This window comes from Nicotiana sylvestris, chromosome 12 (assembly GCF_000393655.2).
Source record: "Nicotiana sylvestris chromosome 12, ASM39365v2, whole genome shotgun sequence".
NCBI classification, from domain to species: domain Eukaryota; kingdom Viridiplantae; phylum Streptophyta; class Magnoliopsida; order Solanales; family Solanaceae; genus Nicotiana; species Nicotiana sylvestris.
In genome coordinates, this window is record NC_091068.1 from 732,031 (window position 1) to 747,742 (window position 15,712).

Genomic DNA, 15,712 nt, shown 5'->3' on the forward strand with positions numbered 1-15,712 from the left:
ATCTTTGCATAGATTATAGGGCTAATTGTTATTGGTTTATTGCTTGTTTATTCTATAATGTCGAAAAACAAAACTTGTGAACTGATAGGGCTCCGGTTAGCTGTGTCTATTATGGGGATACTTTGGTGGCTAGTCTTTCTTCATCACTTTAAGTTATTCATGTCAATGACAGCTTAACAGCAACTAAAGGGCAGATGCACAAAGCATTCCGCATTGATGCAGAGCCCGTAATGCAAATATTAGCAGCTGCTTCCACGGCTCAAACTCCTGACCTACATGCATGGAAACAACTTTACAGGTGCTCTAAGGCTCCACTTCTACTTAGTCTTAGCAACTGCTGGACTAAATTGTTAGAGCAAGAAACTGGAGAACATTTGTGTAAAGACCAACGTTACGAAGGTGAAATTGGACAAGAAGACTTGACTCCATGTTAGTAAAGGCTTGAAGAAATTGACAAGCAGAATACATTGTTGTCTCTCCCTTCTTGCCGTAAAAGCGCAGTTGCTTTAATACTGAATGGTAAAACAGGCTTCTTTACAATTTGTATTTGAATTTGCTAATGAAGTATCATCCCATTCACTTATTTCCTACTGTTATCAGAGAAAGCAGTAGAATAGTATAGGCAACAATATGTCTAATGAATGCATTTGCTAACTATGGCTGAGTACAAATATTTCAGAAGGAAATTTTCTAGAACAAGACTTCTAACTGGAACCATCAGTCTAATGCTGTTCTCATGAGCTCAACTCAATAAAAAGGCTGGCCTGAGGATGTAATCCAGCATCTTTGAGGGACAGAGAAAGTTTCTCTGCGCCATACACAGTGCGGGGGAAGTTGGATACCAGGCTGTAATTGTCAACCTCAAGGCATCCCAGAGAATCAACATAGTCATACAGCGATTGTATTGTTGTTGTACAATGAAATCTCCGGTCCTTGCGCTCTCCAGTAGGAAACCGTACCAAAACCTGAATGACCAAAACAAGATTAAGAAACATCAACATCAAAATCTTTCTGATCACTGAGAATCACATATAAAATTTAAAGATTCTGCAGTTTTTATATTGCCCTCTGTTTCCCCTTTAATCATCTGCATTTAACATGTACATTTTGCTCAACCTTAAGAAACCAGTTAACCAGTACAAGATAATTTTCAGGATTCCATATGCTTTCTGATAGATCCCTTTACTGGACAACTTCTATTAGCACTATATCTTCTCTATTCAAAATCTTTCCAGATGAAATCGTTCAAGACAGAACTGAACGAGACTCTACAAACAATGGTTTACCTCCATGTATATGTTCTTCGAAGCTAGGACAATCAAATGAATGAAATGAAATTATGAAAGGAGAATCATGAAATAAGACTCGAGCAGTTAAAGTTTCTATCTTACAGGAAAAACCATGCCTTTCACAAATTTTGTAAAATAGACTTATAATATCAGAATAAAGAGCAAGATGATTACTTGAGTAACATCAGGACCCTTCTCAGGTTCAGTTCCCAGTGCCAAAAGTTTCTCCTGGCGCATTTTAGCTAATGTAGCTTCTCTTTCAGCAGCTTCATGGGCAGCTCTTTCCCGGGCCTCTTCTTCCTCCTTTCTTTTACTTTCAGCTTCAGCAGCTTCCCTTTCCAGCCGCTCTTGCTCTTCTTTCCTCTGGCGCTCTCTAGCCTAATAAAGGGCAAAGAGTTCAGCTATGCAAAGCATTTTACCCACTTGCAAAAATAACTTGAAGAGGGGAAAGGCATATTCGGAACCTAAAAGCACTTACCTGATCAGCTTCTAGCGCAGCGCGATAAGCAGCATCTTGCTCCTCTCTCAAACGCATATTGTTTCTTCTTTCTTCTGCCTCAACCCTGGCCGTGACAAGCACAGGGGCACTTTCCTCGATCACTCTTTGCAGTACTGTAAGCAATTCTTCAGGAGATTTTGGCCCTTCCACCTGCAGCGTTGATCACCAAAATAAGCATATAAGTCATCGGACTAGGAAGAAGATCAATGAAGCTGGTCTATTTTTCTACACAAAAAAAAGGGTCATCAAGACAAGTGTGCTTCCTTCAGAAGTAGTAGCAATTACGGGATGACAGCTCTAGTATGCTCCCTTTTTTTTCCTTCTCTTTTTTGTGGGACTCTTATGTGGCGACTGGGGAATATAACATCATTGGTTTTTAACACCTTAGGCTATAAGCCTAATAACGTTTTCTGCAAAGTTAGGTTTGCAGGTAAAAAAGGCAAAAAAGCACCAATAGAAAGCTGGAGGACAATGTTGTTTTCCAAGTTGACTATCCCCCTTCAAACAATAAAGTCCACACTTAACCATTCTGATAATAGTAGCATCAAAAATCATGGAAGGCTTTCAAGTTCACTATGAATAAATTAGTTGCATTCTCCTATTATCCCCTTAATGTCATTCCTTTGTACAGCCATGTGTCTTGTAATCTTACTTTTTGGAACCTTTACATCTATGGCATATACTCTTGCATTTCACCTTTACTCTTCTATTATTCATGTTTAGGTTCATACAATTTATTTTGATACAAGTACCAATTATTTCAAGTCATTGCGCATACTTAACCAAAAGAATGTAAAATTGTTCATTCAAAAATGAAGAAAGGTAATGTTGTGATTAGAGCCCATTTTAGTAAAAAGAAGATAAATTACTCTCTTGATACATACATTCAGCAGAAGTCACGCTGACATAGAGACACTCAACTGCTTGGGTAGCGAAAGGGTGAGGAGTACGACAGGGATCAACCATGTTTTCCTCTATTTCATCAAATATTACAATTTCAACAACAACAAAAGAGGGAAAATGACAATAACCATGCCCTTTTTCCTTATAACCAACAACCATAGGCCTTCGTCATGTTTAAATCACTAAAATAATCCCACTTAAGCATTCAACAATCAGATGTGCTCGAAGAACTCTCGAAGGAGTACACATAATGCATAAGTCACTTCTAGATACAATTTTAATGATACGACAAAAGTTCAAAATAATAGCATATAAACTTTGTTGGAATTAGATAAGCAGCTGAACTAATGTTCCAAAATCCTAATTTAACATCTTGAAACTACCAATACTTCAAGTACAAAAAATTCTCTGAGTTTCCTTTTTGTCTGTTTGATTAGAAGTTATTTTTAAAGGAGTGAGAAGACAGATCATATGCCTTGTTTGTGGACAACATAAAATTATAAGCCAACTATGATAAGCCACATATGTCATAGATTGCTATGCTGCTTTAGTTATTAAGAAGACATGTTAGCAAATCAAAATACTAATGGAGAATTCCACATCTAAGCTGGTGGGGGTAAACCAGTTGTGCAATGTTGTAACTAGAGCAATCTTTGCCTCAATCATATTATGTCACAAGAAACAAAGTTCTCAAATCCAATCAAACATGTCAGCCACCGCTACGTCAAATTTTGGCATGCATTACCTCACACAGCAATAAACATTGGTCATCCATAAAGTCCAAAAACTATAAAGGGGCAATCTCTTCACCCTTTATTTAATATCATGTTCAGTTCAACCAAATATCTCTAGGAGAACAACTGATAATATACAAGCAATTCATGCATCAAATGGTGTGCTTAGTGGCCAATGGAGCTGGAATGAGAAGCATTGGAGACAAGGGATCAATTCCTAACAAAGGAAAAAAATTAAGGTGATTTTTTCTATCTATCTTAGCCTAACCTTGAGCATAGTTTCCCATTACCTATACTGATGGAAAGATGCATGAACCAAAGGAGTAGTCGAGGTGCGAATAAGCAGACACGAACTATTATGACCAAAATATACACACACGCAAACACCAACCTACACATTATTTCCATAAATGAACATTCAATCCATCATATACTATACCAGCAATTTGCAGTAAACAAAACAATAATATAACTGTCGTGTAAATTTCCAATTCTAAATGACTATAAATTGTTAAACCTGCTGAAGCAAAGCGATCCTCTGGTTCGTCGCAGCCATTACAACAGCACAAAAAGGAAACCTTGAAGCCTTCAAACTATTACTCATCTTAAAACCTTCGCTAGCTCTAATACTTCCACCCCAAGCAACAAAATTCTCATTAATAAACGCCACCAAATCCTCATTACAAAGTGTCCTTTCACAAAACACAGGCGTATCCTGATGATCCGGTGAATGCAAATAAACAAACAGTAGCTTATACTCATTCCTAGACCTTTGTAACGCGTCCATAAAACCCTCAACTACAAAATTCGGCCTTATATTACCAAAATCCCTCTCAAAACTCGCTACGAAATCCATAGCCTCTGATACTGCTGCGGGTACGGACACTAAACGGGCCGACGACTCACCATTTCGGCCCGAATTCAGCCCGATCATGCTTAATCCATACGATAGAACTCCACTAGCAGCCCACACACCAAATCCAACAGCTCCTGAAATTAACCCTAGACTACCAGAGATAATTGAAAAAGGCAGCGTAATAATCTTCCAAGCGAGTCCTGGCGGCTGTCCGACAACAAGTCCGGTTTCGACTTCTTCGGGAATTGTACTGGTGGTAGCTTCAGAAGCAGTGACAGTGGCAGAACGGTAATTTTCGGTGGAACTGGAGGTGAAATTTGAGATCGCTAGTTCGAAATCCCAATTATGTGCGGAGAGAATTTCAGTGCATAAATCGGAGTCTTCAAGTCCAGTTATTGCTTGAAAATTAGCTACTTTATCAGCTACATCATCCATTCTGATTTCTCCTTTTCAAATTCTCACTATAGTGGTATAATTTTCAGAAGAAGTTTAAGGAAGTTAGGGGTTTTTGACTACTACCTGTTCGATGAAATGACAAATGAGAGTATGAGATTGAGAAAAATAGATATTATTGATTCTATTTTATGGCCAAAATTGCCTCTGGCTATCTTGGGAATAACAAATCTGCCATTCCCATGTTTTTCAGACGGAGCAGAGCTATCAATTTACAACTACCAAGAATAATGTGATGTCATTGGCGCACTCCGACGACGACTCGGGGCCCCGGCTACTAATACGGTTGTTTTGAGCAAATTAGCAAAACAAATGCGTCACAAAAGATGTACACTATGTTAGTATCATTGTTGCCCATTATTTTATAATGTATTGTATTGTACTGTATCGTATCGTATCGTTTTATAAATACAATATTTGGATATATGGTATTGTTTGATATTGTTAAATAACATTTTGTTATTCGACGTAGTGGAGGAGCACTTTTAAGACGTACCCTACAGCATCTAGTCTTTAGACAAGTTTTTATTTTATTGGAGACGGCGGAGCCTCTTTGAAATTACATCCCTGCCTCTCGTCTAACTCGAGTTACCGAGGGTCGAGCTACCACGCTCTTGAAACCTCGTAAATTCGCTTTTCTTCAATGAGAATATAAAGAAAACTAGCAATTTCGCTCCCCAACCCCACTTGGTGTTTGAGCACCACCACCTTCACATATGGTTTGATTGTATCATGTTATACTGTAACCGATAAGTTTACTAAAATACCCTCAATTGTCAGATGGTTCAGACACATTCAGAGGAGGAGTACTGATGCACCAGTGAGGAGGTGTGAGCGACTGGCTATGGTGGGCACGAGGAGAGGTAGATGGCGACCTAAGAAATATTGGGGAGAGATGATCAGACAGAACATGGTGCGCCTTAGGATTACGGAGGACATGACCCTTGACAGGGAATTGTGGAGGTCGAGCATTAAGATTGTAGGTTAGGGGAAAGTTGTGAATATTTCTATGGTGCACCAGAGTAAGACTAGCCAGTTAGGATTTAGTTCTAGGATCCTAGTGGTTATCTACTAATGTAGGGCTTTATCTGATAGTTATTATTGTACTTTGAATGTAGGGCTATATTGATGGTACTAATATATCGTCTCTTGTTGCCTTCTTGAGCCGAGGGTCTCCTGGAAACAGCCTCTCTGCCCCTCGAGGTAGGGGTAAGGTCTACATACATATTACCCTCCCCAGACCCCATTTGTGGAATTACACTGGGCCGTTGTTGTTGTTGTATCACCAAATATGTCTTATAAATAGATTAAGCAATTAAATTCATGCAAATTCTAACAAAATCAGTGGAACAAGTTAATATTATTAAAAACAATGATAAATACACTCCATTCCTAATAAAATCAAAATAATAATAATAAAACAAAAAAATAAAATGTTAAAGAACTATGATAAAGAAAGGAACAAGAATTGGCAGAATAAAGATAATTAGAATTGGAGATAAAATCAAATTAGGAGAAAAAACGAAACAAAAGAAGGCATAACACCTTTGACATTATAGTTGGAAGTGACAGAAGTTCTTGGAAAAAAGGGGCAAAGACAAAGTAGGTTATAGGTTGGAGATTTGGAGTTGAAATAAAAAAAAAAAAAAAAGGTAAGAGGCAAAATAAAATTATGGAGTAATAAGTTCGGGCATAATTGGAAAGAAAAATAGGAAATAATTCTACCACACCAAATCGGTATTTTAAAAAAATGAGACTTTTTATTGTTTCGGAACAATGAATTTAACAATACAATACAATCAATTTTAACGAAACAATTAAAACAAACATTATTCTAGGATAACAATACAATACGATACAATAAACAACAACCATCCAAACAAGCTGTTAAGTAATCCCGACTACCTTAGTGGCAACCAAAGAAGTCGCCACAGAAGGTCGTCCACTGAAAATCTAATGTGAAATGAGATAATTAATTTTTTCTCTATATACTTTAATATTCTACTCTTTTTCCTTTTTAATTTCGAGCATTGTTGTATTTAAGTTTTTTGTTTTTTTTTGTTCATATAAGCAAGAAGGACGTGGTAAAAAGTTAAGTGGTAGAAATGGACTTATGAGATTATGGAATATTTTTAGGATGTTGGATTGTTTATTGGAGGAAAAAGAATTTTGCTACTAATATTTAGAGCAATGATTTTAGTTACTACTGAATAAATGACAAAAAGGAGAAGTGTGAAAAATGAAAACAATGAAAAAAGAAACAGGAAGGAAGAGAAAAATTGGAAAAAAAATGAAGAACCAAAAGTAATATTATTAGAACAAGGATCAAGAATTATTTGAAATTAACATACCATAATATCATAAATTAGTTCTTCGCAGCCTAATATTTTAATTATTTAACCATCTGAATATTAGAAAAAGATTATTCCGAAAATATTATGAAATTTTTTAGGCATAATATATAAATTGGCCCTAAAACTTAGCATCAGCTGGCAAGTGCACGTTCCAACTTTCGGTGTGTACAAGTAGCTAGGCACCTCAACTTATATAAAGTTTGAACACATAAATACAAATGCTGACATGGTGCTGACTTAACACAAAAATTTTGGAGGTGTCTAGATGATCATTTCGTAAGTTGGAGTGTTCAATTGATAAAGTGGAGACAAGTTGAGGTGCCTACTTATGCACACCCAAAATTAGAGGACGTACTTGCCTGAGGCCAAGTTTGAGGGCGTGTCTATAAATTATACCAATTTTTTTATAATCGCGCAAAGGGCAGCAAGTTCACTAGCACTTGATATAAATATAAATCACTATGTAGTAACTGATATAAGTAACGTACACTGAATGATCTTACTTCAAATACATTTAACTGATTAATTGCATTAATCTACTTGTCCATTAACTATTTCAAGAGACAAAAAACTTACTGAACAAAACTCTAACCCCTATATTTTAATAAGCTTTTCCTCCCGAAGTTTTATCAAAGAACAAGATAAAAATTGAACTTAAAAACAAGATCAACAAATGGACAACAGGGAGCTCTTGTTCTATATTTTTCTTCTCATTTCCTCTGCACAACTTATACCTTATGTGCATGGCGATTTCCTATGGGGGCAAGACGTAGACGTAATACTGAAAAACGAACTGCACGTAGCAGCAACAGTCCGATGCAAATCGAGCGACGACGATTTAGGAGAACATCAGGTTTCGCCTAGTAACACGTACAAGTTTTCATTCAGAACAAATTTTTGGGGCACAACTTTGTTCTGGTGCAAAGTATGGTACAAGAAATATCCTGAGTCCAATTCTTATACTGAAGCTAGCTTTGAGGTTTATAGTGCAGAGAAGCATCCTGAGCATTGTGATCGTATTTGTACGTGGGAACTCTTAGATAGCGGCATATATTCGTATGATCCTTACAACAATAGATCGATTAAAGAATATGACTGGAATAATTAATGAAATTATATATATATATATATATATGCAGCCTATTCAATATATAGCCTGTCTTTTCAATTTAGATCTCTCCATATTCGGTTAGAGATCTTATATTCAAGCCTCGGGAACATAGGTGTCTCTAGAATTTTGGGAGAATATGTGCACCATTACAAAAAGATAGATCCAGAATATACATTTTATGGGTTCAATCTTATTGCACCCATTATGCTTTTGGAATTATAAGTTCAAATTTTTTTAATAATAAATTTCTTACATATATATCTTAATCTATTTTTAAAATATTGGGATCAGTTGAACCTTTTGACTATATATTATACATCTCCATTGCAACTAGTTTTAATATATATATTTAGTTTAATTATATAAAATTTACGATGACAAGAAGAGAATAGAAATCTCAATGTGATAGACCCAAAAATTTCAAAAGAATAAACCAAACAAAAAAAAAAGAAAAAAAGAACTTAATTAATTCGGAAGAAGTGATATTCATACATGCCCATCTTCCGTGGATGCGCTCAATTCTAGAAAACGAAAAAAAATTAACAAGATAGACGTAAAATTTGAACTCCCAACCTCAGAGAGGTGCACCTAATAGCCATCAGAGCGCGCAAATACTTTATACACACACACATAATTTAGGGAGTGGACCATGTGTTCACGTGACCCTAGGAATCCCATAGATACGCTCCTAAATTAGTCATAGTGAGTATCGTTCACAAGGTCGTATCCAATGGTTCCATCAATTTTTAGGCAATCAGAGTTCGTCAGCCGAATTCAAGAAAATTATCATTTATATAAACACTGAAAAAATGGACATAATCATTAATTCTCGTTTCATGACCCCGAAATGCCAGAAAATGATGTTAATCATCGCGAGAATTGCCCACAAAGCCGTTTTATGGACCCACCAAATTCAAGTCAATTATTTAAACACTAGTAGGATCCAAGTGGCCATGCATAGCAAAGGTAGTTTCTATGTGACCTACATAATATTCTTATAACCCTGAAATGTCAAAAAATAACGTTAGCCGTAGTGAGTATTGCTCAAAAGATTGTATTCGATGGTTTTACCAATTTTTAGGCCAATCAACATCTGTCAACCAAATTCAAAAAAAATCATCATATATATAAACACACAAAAATGGACATAATTAGTAATTCCTATTTCATAATCCCGAAACACCAAAAAATGATGTTAGTCATGGCGAGTATTGGTCATAAGAGAGTTTGTTATGGACCCACTAAATTTTAAGTCAACTGGAGTCCGTCAACACCTGTAGGATCCAAGTGACCGTTCATAACACAGGTAGATTTGATTTGGCCGTACAGAGTATTCTTATAATCCCGAAATGCCAAAAAACTATGTTAGTCATGGTGAGTATTGCTTATAAGGTTATATTTGTTGGATCCACTAGTTTTTAGGCCCATTAGAGTTCGTCAACTAAATTCAAGAAAATTATTATGTATATAAATGCATAAAAAAGACTTAATCATTAATTTCAATTTCATGACCCCAAAATGTCAAAAACTGGATATAATTACAAATTCGTATTGCATGACCATGAAATACCATAAAATAAACCCGAAAGTTATGGCGAAGCAATGAGTATTGGTCAATAGACAGTTTTCTATGGGCCTACAATATTTTAGGTCAATTGGAGTCCTTACAAAGAATTCTACAAAATCATAATGTACTAATACACACAAAAAAGTGATATCATCATAAATTCATATTACATGACCATGAAACGCCATAAAAAGAACCCGAAAGTTATGGCGAAGCTATGAATATTGGTCATTTAGTCACTTTCTATAGACCTACAATTTAGGCCAGCCGGAGTCTGTCAATTCTTTTTTTACAAAATCAACATGTACTAATATATAGCCTTTAAACGCCCAAAAAAAAATGAGTGTTAGATATGGCAAGACGATGACCATTGTTCCTTAGATAAATTTGGTGGGCTGGAAAATTTTTAGGCAATCCAGGTCTGGTCTCCCTGGCCCATGCAGAAGGCTTGGGCTATAGCACACAAAAATTGGAGAATCAGTCGGAATTCTAGTTTTATGAGCCTAAAATGCTAAAAACAAAGAACGCTCTTGGAGAGAAGATGATTAATGTTTCTTAGGTTATTATTATTGGGCTGGAAAAAATTTAGGCGATCCAGGTACGGGCATTCGGTCCCATGTAGATGGCGTGAGCTATAGCACATGAAAATCTAGAAGTCGGGCGGAATTCCAGTTTTATGGCCCTAAAATACCAAAACATGAGGAAAAGTCATGGCAAGACGATGACTAATGTTCCTTGGGTCATTTTTATGGGTCGGCAAAATATTAGGTGATCCGGGTCTGGGCACCCGGTCCCATGCAGATGGCATGGGTTATAACACATGAAAATCTGAGAATCGGGCGGAATTCCAATTTTATGGCCCTAAAATGCTAGAAAACGAGGAACAGTCATGGCGAGATGATAAATAATGTTCCTTAGGTCATTTTTTATAGTCCGGTAAAATTTTAGTCGATTCAGGTTCAAGCTCCAAGGCCCATGTAGATGGCGTGAGCTATAGAACACAAAAATTTAGGAATTGGGCGCAATTCCTGCCCTCTCCCTAAAATGCCAAAAACACGAGGAACGGTCATTGTAGGGCAGTGACTAATGTTCCTTAGGTCATCTTTGATGGGCCGAAAATTTTTTAGGTGATCCGGGTCGGGGCGCGTGGGCCCAAGTAGATGGTGTGGGCTATAGCATACGAAAATCTGGGAATCAGGAGGAATTTTAATTTTATGACTCTAAAACGCTAAAAACCGAGGAACGATCATGAAGAGGTGATGACCGATGTTCATTTGGTCGTTTTTTATGAGTCGGCAAAATTTTAGATGATCCGTATCTGGGCGCTCGGGCCAAAGTAGTTGGCATGGGCTATAGCATACGAAAATCTGGAAATCAGGAGGAATTCCAATTTTATGATTCCAAAATGTCAATAAGCGAAGAACGATCATGGAGAGGCGATGACTAACGTTCATTAGGTCGTATTTGCTGGGCTGGCAAAATTTTAGGCGATCCGAGTTTGAGTGCTTAGGCCATGTAGATGGCATAGGCCATAGCACACGAAAATCTGAGAATTGGGCGGTATTCCAATTTTATGGATTTAAAACGCTAAAACGAGGAATGGTCTTGGCGAGGTGGTGGCGATTGATCCTTTGGTCATTGGTGATGGACTGGAAAAATATTAGGCAATCTGGGTTCAGTACCCCTGGCCTATACCGAAGGCGTGGGCTATAACACACGAAAATAGGGAAATAAGTTGGAATTCTAATTTTATGAGCCTAAAACGCTAAAAACTAAGGAACGGTCATGGAGAGGTGATGATTAATGTTTCTTAGGTCATTTTTTTTGTGGGGAAACAAAAATTTAGGCGATCCGGGTCCGGGAACTGGCCCATGCAGATGGCGTAGGCTTTAGCACATGAAAATCTCGGAACTCGGCAGAATTCCAGTTTTATGGCCCTAAAATACCAAAAAACAAGGAACGATCATAGCGAAACGATAAATAATGTTCCTTAGGTCATTTTTTATGGGCTAAATTTTTTTTAGATAATCTGGGTCCGAGCGACCAGGCCTATAAAGATGGCATGGGCTATAACATACGAAAATCTGAGAATCAAGAGGAATTGCAAATTTATAACCCTAAAATGCCAAAAATGAGGAACGGTCATGGCAGAGTGATAACTAATATTCCTTAGGTGGTTTTTGATGGGCCAACAAAATTTTTAGGCAAACCAAGTCTGGGCACCCGTGCCCATGGAGATGGCGTAGGCTATAGCACACAAAAATTTGAAAATCGGACAGAATTCTAATTTTATGGCCCTCAAGTTCTAAAAAATGAGGAACGATCATGGCAAGGCGATGAATAATGTTCGTTATATCTTTTTGATGGTCTGGCAAAATTTTATGTGATCCAGAGCCGGATGGCGTGGTCTATAGCATACGAAAATCTGGGAATCGGATGGAATTCCATCTTTACAACCCTAAAATGCCAAAAAAGAGGAACGGTAATGGAGAGGCAATGACTAATGTTCCTTATGTCATTTTTTATGGGCTGAAATTTTTTTAGAAGATCCGGGTTCGGGTGTCCGAGCCCATTCAAACATGGACTATAGCACATAAAATCTGGAAACCGGTCGGAATTCTAATTTTATGGCCCTAAAATACCAAAAACGAGGAATGGTCATGGCAAGGCGATGACTAATTTTCATTAGGTCATTTTTTCTGGGCCGACAAAAATTTAGGTAATCTGGGTCACGGAACCTGGACCCATGCAGATGGCGTAGGCTATTTCACATGAAAATCTGAGAATTGGACGGAATTCTAGTTTTATAGCCGTTAAACGCCAAAAAATAAGTATTAGATATGGAAAGCCGGTGACTATTGTTCCTTAGGTAATTTTTGATGGGCCGGTAAAATTTTAGGCAATCCAGGCCTAGTCTTCCTGGCCTATTCAGAAGGCCTGGCTATAGCACACGAAAATCAGTAAATCAGTCGGAATTCTAATTTTATGAGCCTAAAATGAAAAAAAAGGAACGGTCATGAAGAGAAGATGATTAATATTTCTTAGGTCCTTTTTTATGGTCCGGCAAAATTTTAGGAGATCCGGGTACAGGTTCCCGATCCCAAGCAAATGGCGTGGGCTATAGCACATGAAATTTTGGAAATCGGGCGGAATTCCAGTTTTATGGCCCTAAAATGCCAAAAAATGAGGAACGGTCATGGCTAGGTGATGACTAATGTGCCTTAGCTAGTTTCTTCTAGGCCGGTTAAATTTCAAGTGATCCAGGTCCGGGCGCTGGGCCCATGCAGATGGTGTGGTAGTATAACACACGAAAATCTTGAAATCGGGCAGGATTCCGATTTTGAGGCCCCTAAAATGCCAAAAAATGATGAATTGTCATGGAGAGGCGATGAATAATATTTCTTAGGCCATTTTTGATAGGTCAAAATGTTTTTATTTGGGTCCGGGCACTCGGGCCCATACGGATGGTGTGGCTAGCAAACGAAATTCTAGGAATCGGGTGGAATTATAGTTTTACAATCCTAAATGTTCCTTAAGTCGTTTTTGATGGGCTGACAAAATTTTAGGCGATACGGGTCTGAGCGCCCGAGCCCTTGTAGATGGTGTGGGCTATAACACACGAGAATCTGAGAATCAGGTAAAACTCCAGTTTTATGGCTCTAAAACACTAAAAATGAGGAACGGTCATGGTGAGACGATGACTAATATTCATTAGGTCATTTTTGACGGGACCAAATTTTTTTTAGGTGATTTGAGGCTGGTGCTCGGGCCCATGCAGATGGCGTAGGCTATAGAACACGAAAATCTGAGAATCGCGCCAATAAAATTTGGCTATAAATTTCCAAAAAAAGGAATGGTCATGGAGAGGCGATGGTTAATTTTCCTTAGGTCTTTTTTGATGGGTCGACAAATATGTATGCGATCTGGGCTCCCATGCCCATGCAGATGGCTTGGGTTATAGCACACGAAAATTTGGGAATCGAGTAGAATTCTAATTTTATTGCCCTAATACACCAGAAAACAAGGAACGGTCATGGCGAGCTTATGGCTAATGTTCCTTAGATAATTTTTGATGGGCCAGCAAAAGTTTTGGCAATCCGAGTCCGGTCGTCCGGGCCCATGCATATGGCGTGGGCTAAAGCACACGAAAATTTTGGAATCGAGTGAAATTCCAGTTTTATGGCCCTAAAACGCCAAAAACATGAGGAATGGTCATTGCGAGGTGATGACTAATGCTTCTTAGGTCTTTTTTGATGAGTTAGTAAAATTTATGCGATCCGGTCCGGCACCCATGCCCAAGCAGATGGCGTGGGCTATATGAGACGAAAATCTAGTAATCGGGAAGCATTCCAATTTTATGACACTAAAACACCAAAAATGAGGAACGGTCATGGCGAGGTGATGAATAATGTTCATTAGGTCGTTTTTGCTTGGCTGGCAAAATTTTAAGCGATCCGGGTCAGGTCGCCTTGGCCCATGTAGATGGCGTGGGCCATAACACATGAAAATCTAGGAATTGGGTAGAATTCCAGTTTTATAGCCTTAAAATGCAAAAAAAATGAGGAACAGTGACGGCGAGGCAGTGACTATTGTTCCTTTGGTTATTATTAATGGGCCAGCAACATCTTAAACAATCCGGGTCTGGTCACCTTGGCCCATGCAGAAGGCCCTAAAGCGCCAAAAAACGAGGAACGGACATGGTAAAGCGATGATTAATGTTCCTTAAGTCATTTTTGATGGGCTAGAAAAATTTTGACAATCCAAATCCGAGCTCTCGGGACCTTATAAATGGCGTCAGCTATAGCATACTAAAATTTAAGAATAAGGCAGAATTCCAGTTTTATGGCCCTAAAATGCTAAAAAACGAGGAACGATCATGGAAAGGCGATGAATTATTTTTCTTAGGTCGTTTTTAATGGGCTTGCAAAATTTTAGGTGATTCAGATCTGAGCGCCTGGGCCCATGCAGATGGCATGGGCCATAGCACATAAAAGTTTGAGAATCAGGCGAAATTCTATTTTATGGCCATAAAATGCCAAAAAATGAGAAATGGTCACGGCGACACAATGATTAATGTTCCTTAGGTGGTTTTTGATGGGTCGACAATATTGAATGCAATCCGGGCCACCATTCCCATGCATATGGCATGGGCTATAACACACGAAAATTTGAGAATCGGGTAGAATTCTAATTTTATGATCCTAAAATGCCAGAACGTTCATGGTGAGCCGATGACTAATGTTCCTTAGGTCGTATTTGATTGGCCGGCAAAATTTTTGGTGATCTGAGTCCGGGCGCTAAGGCCCATGCAGATGGCGTGCGCTAAAGCACATGCAAATCTGGAAATCGGGCAAAATTCCAATTTTATGGCACTAAAATACTAAACAAAAGAGGAACAATCATGGCTAGGTGATGACTAATGTTCCTTAGGTTATTTTTGATGAGCTGACAAAATTTTCAACGATCCAGGTCCGACGCCTGGGCCCAAGCAGATAGCGTGGGCTATAGCACGCGAAAATCTTAAAATTGAAAGGAATTCCAATTTTATGACTCTAAAATGCTAAAAATGAGAAACGACCACGGCGAGGTGATGACTATTATTCATTATGTCTTTTTTGCTGGGCCGGAAAAATATTAAGCGATCCGGTTCTGGCACCTGTGCCAAGCAAATGATGTGGGCCATAGCACAAGAAAATTTGGGAGCCGGACAAAATTTCGGTTCTATAGCCTAAAATGCCAAAAACGAAGAATAGTCATGAAAATGCTATGACTAATGTCCCTTATGTCATTTTTGATGGGCCGATAAATATTTTGGCAATCCAGGTTCGGCGCCCGGGCCCATGCAGATGGCATGGGCTATAGCACACGTAAACTTGAAAATCGGGCGGAAATCCAGTTTTATGGCCCTAAAATGCCAACAAAATGAGGAACACACATGGAGCGGTG

General features: G+C 38.2%; 1 protein-coding gene across 1 annotated transcript; it reads right to left on the bottom strand.

Moving 5' to 3' along the window:
* Positions 1 to 463: 463 nt before the first annotated feature.
* On the bottom strand, positions 464 to 4,996 carry LOC104236184 (plant UBX domain-containing protein 10-like). The gene is made up of 4 exons (XM_009790064.2): positions 3,943 to 4,996; positions 1,768 to 1,938; positions 1,464 to 1,667; positions 464 to 965 (listed from the first exon to the last, which is right to left on the bottom strand). The coding sequence occupies exons 1-4, from the start codon at positions 4,714 to 4,716 to the stop codon at positions 735 to 737; spliced, it is 1,380 nt and encodes a 459-aa protein (XP_009788366.1). The 5' UTR covers positions 4,717 to 4,996; the 3' UTR covers positions 464 to 734.
* Positions 4,997 to 15,712: the final 10,716 nt, after the last annotated feature.

Coding starts and splice junctions, on each gene's coding strand:
- LOC104236184 (XM_009790064.2), bottom strand. CDS start 4,716: ATGGATGATGTAGCTGATAAAGTAGCTAATTTTCAAGCAATAACTGGA. Junction 1,939..3,942: donor GGATCGCTTTGCTTCAGCAG/GTTTAACAATTT, acceptor TCAACGCTGCAG/GTGGAAGGGCCAAAATCTCC. Junction 1,668..1,767: donor CTGCGCTAGAAGCTGATCAG/GTAAGTGCTTTT, acceptor GCCCTTTATTAG/GCTAGAGAGCGCCAGAGGAA.